We start from the raw sequence: 9,064 nt of genomic DNA on the forward strand, positions 1-9,064 counted from the left end.
ATTTAAAACAAACAGTTTTCTATTTGAATATATATTTAAGATGTAATTCATTTCTGTGATCAAAGCTGTATTTTCAGCATCATTACTCTAGTGTTCAGTGTCACATGATCCTTCAGAAATCATTCTAATATGCTGATTTGCTGCTCAATATTATTATCAGTGTTGAAAACTTTGTTGTACTGCTTCATATTTTTGTGGAAACAGTCATTATTTTGATGAAGAGAAAGCTCAAAAGAACAGGATTTCTGTATAACACATCTTCTGTAACATTATAAATGCCTTTACTGCCAATTTTGACCAATTTTATGCATCCTTTCTTTTTTCAACCTTTGATTAGTAGTGCGTATGATTCTGTTTCGTATTTCAGAGCGATATAAATGTGTTATGTGTCTTTTCTCACTGTAGAAACTGGCCAACTCTAAAGCACACACCTCTAGATTCATCAGCGCTAGTCTGCCGTGCAACAAATTCAAGAACCGACTGGTCAACATCATGCCCTTCGAGTCCAGCCGTGTGTGTCTGCAGCCAATCAGAGGCGTGGAAGGGTCCGACTATATTAACGCAAGCTTCATCGACGGATACAGGTATGTGAATCAAGGTTTACAAATGCAGTTCAGTAAACTCCACTTCCTGTCATTTCAATTCAACATCCTGTGGTTGCGGCTAACTTAATTCAAACTCACTCGTTGAAGTGAAAGGGAGCCAGATCTTAAATTCAGAATTTTGCCTGAAGTCATAAACAGAGATCTGAGAACCAATTGAGACCAGCTGTGAATCAGCCTCTGGAGAGATCGGATGAAAGACGGCGTGTTCTTCTGAAAAGGTGCTGCTGCCACGAACGGCAGCTAGTCTCTCCGTCACTTTCCCCCATCTCTTTGACTCCTGCTGGATGTGACAGCTCTCGGAAATCTGCGTCTTCGTGTCTACTGCCTTTATGCTGCTAGTTGTCAGGACAAATTGTTCTTATTGGCAGGACTGTCCATAACTGGAGCGCTATCAGCACTGGGGAATCTGCGCGGCCCTGTGGCCCCGAGCTGACAGGTGATGCACACAGTTCAGCGCACAAATAAAAGGATTACCCGTCATGAGGAGTCCGGTCTCCATGAAGAGCTCAATCCATCACAGACACACAGATAAACGTTCAGACTGAGTCAAGCACACCGCTCAGACACAGAGTTAAGGCACAATTCCACCAATCCATTCCTAGCATTGATATTTATCCAAATTGATACAGGTTTGTCTTCCGAGCTGAAATATGAATGTTAAAGGCTGTGAATTAATTATATAAATATGTAGTCTGATGAGCTGCGTGTGTTTCAGAGTGAAGCACGACACTGTGTTCATTTATGCGCGAGTGGCTCGTGATTCAGTGTTTTCAGTGTCTCGGTTAACGGTAAATGCTGCTCCACATGAAATCTTCACCAGTGCTGTGAGTTTGGGACACTTATAACATGCCTTTGAAAATGCATCACACATCAACCAATTATAATGAGAAGTGCATAAATATTTTTGTAATTTTACTGTGGTTCTGTAAAATAACATTCAATAAATAATAATAAATACTTGTTTTTTTTATTTTACAGTACAATATTAATATTCAATAATAGTAACATTTCTTTATTGGCTTAATTTTTAATATTTAAATAATAAGAAAATAAAAATATTTATTATTATTTTAAATGATAATAATAAATACCTTTTTTGTTTCTGTTACAGTTCAGTATTATCACTGCAGTAGAAATATTTATTTGATTTAAATTGTATAATTTAAACAATAATAAAATAAAATAAAAATTTATAATAACATTTATTTTTACATTATTTTTAGCTGACCACATGCCTGGTTCTGCCACTGTTTATGAATCATCGTGTCATTTGACTTTATCCTTATTCTTTGGAACACAAAATGAGAAGTTAAGAAGAATGACGACACTGCTAATTAGTCATTTCAGCACTCATTATAGAACCATGGCATCAGAATGCTGCGACTGACCAATCAGAATTAAGTATTTCAGAGTGTGTAGGATTCATTTAGTCTGAATAGTGTTCATGTTAAAGACATGCGTATTTTGTAGGCAATTACTTTTCATATCTCTTCTTTTTGCAGTACAGTCTCTTCGATGGATTGTGCATTGAAAATACTTTATTGAAGAATTTCATGTGAATGAGAAACTGGAAAAAAAAAGGATATTAAAATTGCATTACCTAACCTAAGACAGTATCTTTGTGGTCTGCTGTGACTATAGTCTCTGAGAATCATTGATTCAGTGCAACTTTCTGCCACAGTGAACATTTACTGCAAATATCAGTGCATCATAGGAATAGTCCTTTACTAAAATCCTGAATCAAGCACTGCTGCTGAGGGGTCATGTGAGGCGGAGGGGCGGATGTGTCAAGCAGGTGTGTCAAGAATCTGGGCTCATTATTGGCCTTAATCAAATTAACGTCCAATCAAAGAGCTCCCACTGCATCCGCTGCCATACTGAAGTGTAAACAGCGTAATTGGCAGTAATCATGTTTGTAATGAAGGACAGAGGAAGAAGGGCTTTCACATGCTTTTAGCTTGATGAGTGTGAGTGTGTGTGTGTGTGTGTGTGTGTGTGTGTGTGTGTGTGTGTGTGTGTGTGTGTGTGTGTGTGTGTGTGTGTGTGTGATACGGGTGAGGGGCAGCAATTTTTCTTTCTGTTATTTAGTGAAGCAAATGAGGCTCTGTCACACCTGTGAGGTGTGTGTGTGTGTGTGTGTGTGTGTGTGTGTGTGTGTGTGTGTGTTTTTTTTTTTTTGTGTGTGTGTGTACGGGTGAGGGGCAGCAATTTTTCTTTCTGTTATTTAGTGAAGCAAATGAGGCTTTGTCACACCTGTGAGGTGTGTGTGTGTGTGTGTGTGTGTGTGTGTGTGCGCACGCCCGGCGTGAAGATGCGTTCACTCATACAGTGACCAAATGTGCTGAAGTCAGTGAGAGTCACAGATCATTGACAATATGGGTGTGACCAAGGAAGCTACATTTTATGCAAATAAGCAGTGATGTAAGATATTGTAGTACAAGACACTGGACATTAATTTAGGATTTCAATATAAGAGATATTGAACCACAGTGTCATAAAAAATAATTAAAAGTTTAATTTTGATGTTGACTTGAGAAAGCCTGGCCAAAAGTTTGAAGGTGTTAAGGTCATGCAGTCTATCAGACAGGCAGATAGATGGATGGATGGATGGATGGATGGATGGATGGATGGATGGATGGATGGATGGATGGATGGATGGATGGATGGATGGATGGATGGATGGATTTAAGCAGCAGTACAGTCACTCAAGAGTGTTGCGCTGATAAAATCACTGAAAGAGACTAATGAGGCTGTTTCTGCACTTGTTCAACCACCTCAGAGATGCATTTGCTCAGTTTATCTCAAAAAACCCTTCAGCAGGGACCTCGGGATCTCACAGCAGGACACCAGCACAAGCGTGACGCAGCCAGAGTGATCTAGAGCTCTGCTACACAATCACGTCTCTCTGTCTCATCCTCCACACCCAGCGTCTTTCTCACCCGTCTCACACTCTCTCACTCGTTCTCTGTCCAGTGTTTCCTCTCTCTCTCTCTCTTACTGCAGCTTTATCTCCTCTCTGTCTGTGTTTTGCATTTATGATCACAGTGACAGAGCAGCAGCGCCTCCTGCTGTTAGACTGGAGGAATCACTCTTACCTCAGTCTTCCCACGTCACTCCTGGAGAGAGCTGTTCATGAGCATTCTGTCTAGATTCTTGTGTTTTTACGCTTTATGTTCGTGTGTTGTTGTTTTGTTCCTGAGGGGGGATATATCGCCACACAAGGTCCTCTCTCTGAAACCACAGAGGACTTCTGGAGGATGCTTTGGGAGCACAACTCCACCATCGTGGTGATGCTGACGAAGCTCAGAGAGATGGGACGGGTGAGTCCACGCCATTGTCACTGTGCCAGATTCTCACGTTCCTGCACAGTGAACAAAGTCAATGAAATAAAATAAAATAGAAAAATTTTATATTTCAGCTAGCTGCCAAGGCAACATTTCAAATATAGTTTCTAAATTCTAAATTAAAAAGTCTAAAACCCAAAAATAAAATGTGATACAAACTACTGTATATAGACATATTATATATATATATATATATATATATATATATATATATATATATATATATATATATATTTATATATTTATATATATATTTATATTTATATAAACAAAAATTATAAGTGTATCAATGCTATTAAAATAAAATGCTTTAAGGCAGCTCTGCTCAAAACACATTCAGCTGTTTAAATCTTTGATTCCATGTCACACATTGCAACGCTTTTGCTTTTTAGCAGCAAAACGTGAAGTTTATAGAAATATGAAGAGGAAAACTGCACAAAGAAACAGTTGTTATAGTACACTGAATTATAATGCAGCTCATGAAGTAACTTTTTGTGTGTGATTGCCTGTTAGTTTATTCAAGGTCATGGAAAATATATGTTCATGTGCAGCTTTAATGAGCAGAAGATTTACATGGATCTGCTTTCTTTTTTTATGAATCATTCAACATTCTCATCAGGATTTCACAAGAATTTTTTTCTCATTTTGCATCCCAAGGTCACTGAATTTGCTGCAGGTTTTCTCAAAAAAAAACTTGTGGTGATATTTGCAGTAAATTTTGCATGGTTTTGCATTAAAGACCATTACCATCATTATTTAACACTGTTCAATACTATATACTGTAATACTATTACTGTAAATAACTTTGTGCATAATTACTGAAATCATTTGTGGTTTGGCAGTTGAACACACATTGATCAATTTGTTCAGATTTATAGATTTTGATTAGCTACTATTTATTCTCTAAAAGGAAAACTTATGCAGAATTCAAGCTGCTGCATTTAATGAGACGGCTGGTTATATTTGCATTCATTATTGCAACTGCATGATCAAAAAAAACCCTGGAGAGACTGATTTAAGCATATCAAATAACAATAACCAAAAAACATGCAATGTGGATGCAGGAAAACGTCTGAATACTCTGCTGCAGTTATTACAAAAAATACTCTGATTCTCGAATGACTAATGAAATGTTAATGATGCTGAAAATCAGCTAGTTGTATGCTGGCCTCAGGCTGTCATTCTGTGCATTACACCACAGAGACGAAAGGCAAAAAATAAATAAATGAATAAATAACGTTGGGGTTTGGACAAAGCAATTGACCCAAGTGTGAGCTGCTCTTATAATTGTGTGTTTGGCTCCACAGGAGAAGTGTCATCAGTACTGGCCTGCAGAGAGATCCGCGCGCTACCAGTACTTCGTCGTGGACCCCATGGCTGAATACAACATGCCGCAGTACATCCTGCGGGAGTTTAAAGTCACAGACGCCAGGGTGAGTCGATCAGACGTGACTGTATGACTTCAGCTGTGCTGTGTCTTTAAATCACACTCTCATTCTCTCTCAGGATGGCCAGTCTAGGACCATCCGCCAGTTTCAGTTCACCGATTGGCCAGAACAAGGCGTGCCAAAGACAGGAGAGGGCTTTATTGATTTCATTGGCCAAGTCCACAAAACCAAGGAGCAGTTTGGACAGGACGGACCAATTACTGTTCACTGCAGGTGAGAAGCAGAATGAACGAGCGCAGCAGAGCATGGCTGATATATTAAATATACAAAATGTTGTAACTCTATATTAAAAAATGTCTCAGTCTAAGATTGTACTTACTGTATCCCAAAGCTGACTTTGTATCTGTACATGACACTTTAAAAGTTTAGGGTCAGAAAGATTTTTTTCTTTTTTTTCCCTCCAAAACAGAAATTGGTAACGCGTTAGTATAGGTACCAGTTCTAAAGCAAATTACTAGCATATAGGCTGTTTATTAGTAAATATAAAGCACATATTCTGCATGACCGTATACTACATCCCTAATTCTACACCTAATACCTAAACTTAACAACTACAGTGATTAGGAGTTTACTGAGGCAAAAGTTGTAGTTAATAGTTAACCATGGGAACTGGACTCTAAAATAAAGTGAGACCAAGAAATGAATAATTTTATTCAGCGAGGATGCATTAAATTGATCAGAAGTTACAGTAAAGACATTTATAGTGTTATAAAAGATTTATTTTATGCATGCTGTTCTTTTGAAATTTCTATTCATCAAAAAATAAAATTTAATTAAAAAAATCAGCATATTAGAATGATTTCTGAAGGATTATGTGACACTGAGGACTGGAGTAATGATGGGTTAGGAAAATTCAGCTTTTCACCATAGGAATAAATTACATTTTACAATATATTATATTATATTAATATATTAAAACAGCTATTTTAATTTGTAAAAATATTTTAATTTTACTATATTTTTGATCTATTAAAGGGTTACTCCATCCCAAAATGAAAATTTTGTCATTATTCACTTACCCCCATGTTGTTAGAAAAACCCGTAAAAGCTTTTTTAAGAAAACAATTTAAGATATTTTGGATGAAAACCGGGAGGCTTGTGACAGTCCCATAGACTGCCAAGTAAATAACAGTGTCAAGGTCCAGGAAACGCCTGCGTACTGCTCAGATTTGCCAAAATGGCGCTACACTGATTTGGAGAGACACAGAGGAGAGGAATTGTTGAATAAAGTCGTTATTTTTGTTTTCTTCGTGTACAAAAAGTATTCTCGCCGCTTCATAATGTTACGGTTGAATCACTGATGGCAGATGGAGTGTTCTGATGATGCTTTTCATACTTTCCTGGACCTTGACACTGTTATTTACTTGGCAGTCTATGGGACAGTCACAAGCCTCCCTGTTTTCATCCAAAATATCTTAAATTGTGTTCCGAAGACATTCAAAGCTTTTACAGGTTTGGAACGACGTGGAGGTAAGTGATTAATGACAAAATCTTCATTTTGGGATGGAGTAACCTTTTAATAAAGGCGACTGTGGTTAACAGAAGAGACTTATTTGTAACAAATTTTATCGACCCCAAACATTTGACCTCTAGATGTTGTGTATACAGTACATGTGCTGAACTGCTGTCTCTCTCTCTCTCTCTGTGTCAGTGCTGGTGTGGGCAGAACAGGGGTCTTCATCACTTTAAGTATTGTTCTGGAGCGGATGAGGTATGAAGGGGTGGTGGACATGTTCCAGACCATAAAAACGCTCCGCACGCAGAGACCTGCCATGGTACAGACCGAGGTAAACCTGACAGCCCAGCAATGGTTCACCTGTCATCATTTACTCCAAATCAGACTTTTCATTTTTAGGCAATGCATTAGTTTAGGGTGTTTTAGTCATGCGTGTTTTAACTGTGTGCAGGACCAGTACCAGCTGTGCTACAGAGCAGCTCTGGAGTACCTGGGCAGCTTCGATCACTATGCAACGTAACCACTCCCAGAATGCCTCAGAACGGAGAGCCGCCACTTGTTTCTGAGCCATAATCATCCTAAATATTCAGTCACCACTGCTGGAGGGAGAGAGAGAGAGAGACTGACAAACAGACAGAGAGAAAGGGCAAATCAGAAGAGAGGAGAAATCACTGGAACTTCACCGCAATCATGTTCCTGTCTCTGAAAACAGCAACAAACGCTTCATTCTGGTCTCTAATGCACAGCTCCTGTCTCTGTATTACCTTACTGCTTTATGATTACGATCATTTCATTTTCATATCGATCAATCGTCCACCATTGTTTTTATTATTATTATTGTATCATCATCACGATTGGTATATCTGTCAGAAAATACAATATTTGTATCATTTATGCTGATCATTGCATATCTAAGGGGTTCTTTTTATTCTTATTTTTTTCTTATTATATTATTATTCCTTTATAATTTTTTTTCGTATATATGTTCAGTTGTTTTTAGCACATGCGGACATGTATTTTCACATGACCCAGGTTACTAATACTATAAGAGGTGTACTCAGAGCTGCTGAAGATTTCTTACTTTTTATCATTATTATATTTTAATGATCTACTTTTATTTGGTGGGAAAAGGGGAACTTTTATAAAATATACAATTAAAACAACCTTTTCACCTCCTGATACTTTATAAAACAGTATAATCAAGTATAAAAGAGATTACACGCGAGCTAGTGACCTTAATGAACCTGCCGTCGTTAAGGACACTAAATGAACCAATGAAACGAGAGAACGCTTTCTGGAAACCCTCCATTCTGGAGTGAAAGAAAGACGAGAGAAATGGTGTTCCTGCTGCCACAGTAAAGTCTTTATCCCATGCCGGGTCAGCTGAGGTCAAAGGTCAGGCCTCGACCCGTGCACACACACACATGTACAGCCATCATGTACCTCCAGTAGAACCACGGCCATCCGTCATTCGCTCCGACTAGCAGCTGAAGTGGGGAAAGGCTGAGGCTGGGAACACAAACCTCCTGGACTCTCCACATGTGGTATTAAGGGCCATCCGATCATTTCTCACTGTGGCTCGTAAAGACAAATCTCCCGTAATATGTGCATTCTCAAGTGTTTCTTTCCTCCTATGGCCTGAGCACAAAGTAAGATCAAACTTTGTGACTTTGTGTTCGTATAGAGACAAAACGGCATTCAATCTGTTGTACAGGCGCTCTGTTTTCTATTTGTTAATAAAAAGGAGAGAAATATGTGTTAATAAAATGCTTAATTGGGTTTTGTACATGTTTATTGTGGGGATTTCTCTGCAGTATCCCGGTTCCTTCAGCACATTTCCCGGGAACAGATGGCTGGTCCCTCTCCAGTGTGTTCGTGTCCCTGCCAGAAAGCCAAAGCTAGTCAGCCCACCGGCCGTTGCAGTTTAATGTGAAGGCATGTGGACTGGGTTCTGCCTGTTCTACATGATTCATTAGTTCTGGAACACCTGGAGACATTAGTCCTCCTCCAAAAATCTCAGCGACCGGACGGCAAAGTTTACTAATTCTATTGGAAGCTAATTATCTCACTAATTAGGCACAAATTGTCCCTTTGGTCTGAGGTCAGAGATGTTGTTTCCCATTGTAGATTGACGATTAACAAATAATTAAGCCTAATTACCAGTTTGCAGACAATGATCAATGTCTTTGTTTATTGCTGGAGATAACAGAT

At 38.6% G+C, this 9,064-nt stretch overlaps 1 protein-coding gene across 6 annotated transcripts in view; it reads left to right on the plus strand.

Moving 5' to 3' along the window:
* The window catches only part of LOC109088990 (receptor-type tyrosine-protein phosphatase F-like), a 208,256-nt gene extending 199,629 nt beyond the window's left edge, over nucleotides 1-8,627 (plus strand). For 3 of the 6 annotated variants that reach the window (XM_042725344.1, XM_042725345.1, XM_042725343.1), the window contains one exon: nucleotides 406-1,476. In XM_042725344.1, the coding sequence (XP_042581278.1) occupies nucleotides 406-672 (267 nt within the window). In that variant the 3' untranslated portion in view covers nucleotides 673-1,476. Of the gene's footprint in view, nucleotides 1-405; nucleotides 1,477-2,397; nucleotides 2,401-3,805; nucleotides 3,926-5,256; nucleotides 5,383-5,455; nucleotides 5,611-7,048; nucleotides 7,185-7,304 lie in introns of those variants that run through there. The other 3 variants (XM_042725346.1, XM_042725347.1, XM_042725348.1) reach the window with 2 other exon arrangements.
* Nucleotides 8,628-9,064: the final 437 nt, after the last annotated feature.

The sequence above is a fragment of the Cyprinus carpio genome, chromosome B6, assembly GCF_018340385.1.
Source record: "Cyprinus carpio isolate SPL01 chromosome B6, ASM1834038v1, whole genome shotgun sequence".
Classification (NCBI taxonomy): Eukaryota; Metazoa; Chordata; class Actinopteri; order Cypriniformes; family Cyprinidae; genus Cyprinus; species Cyprinus carpio.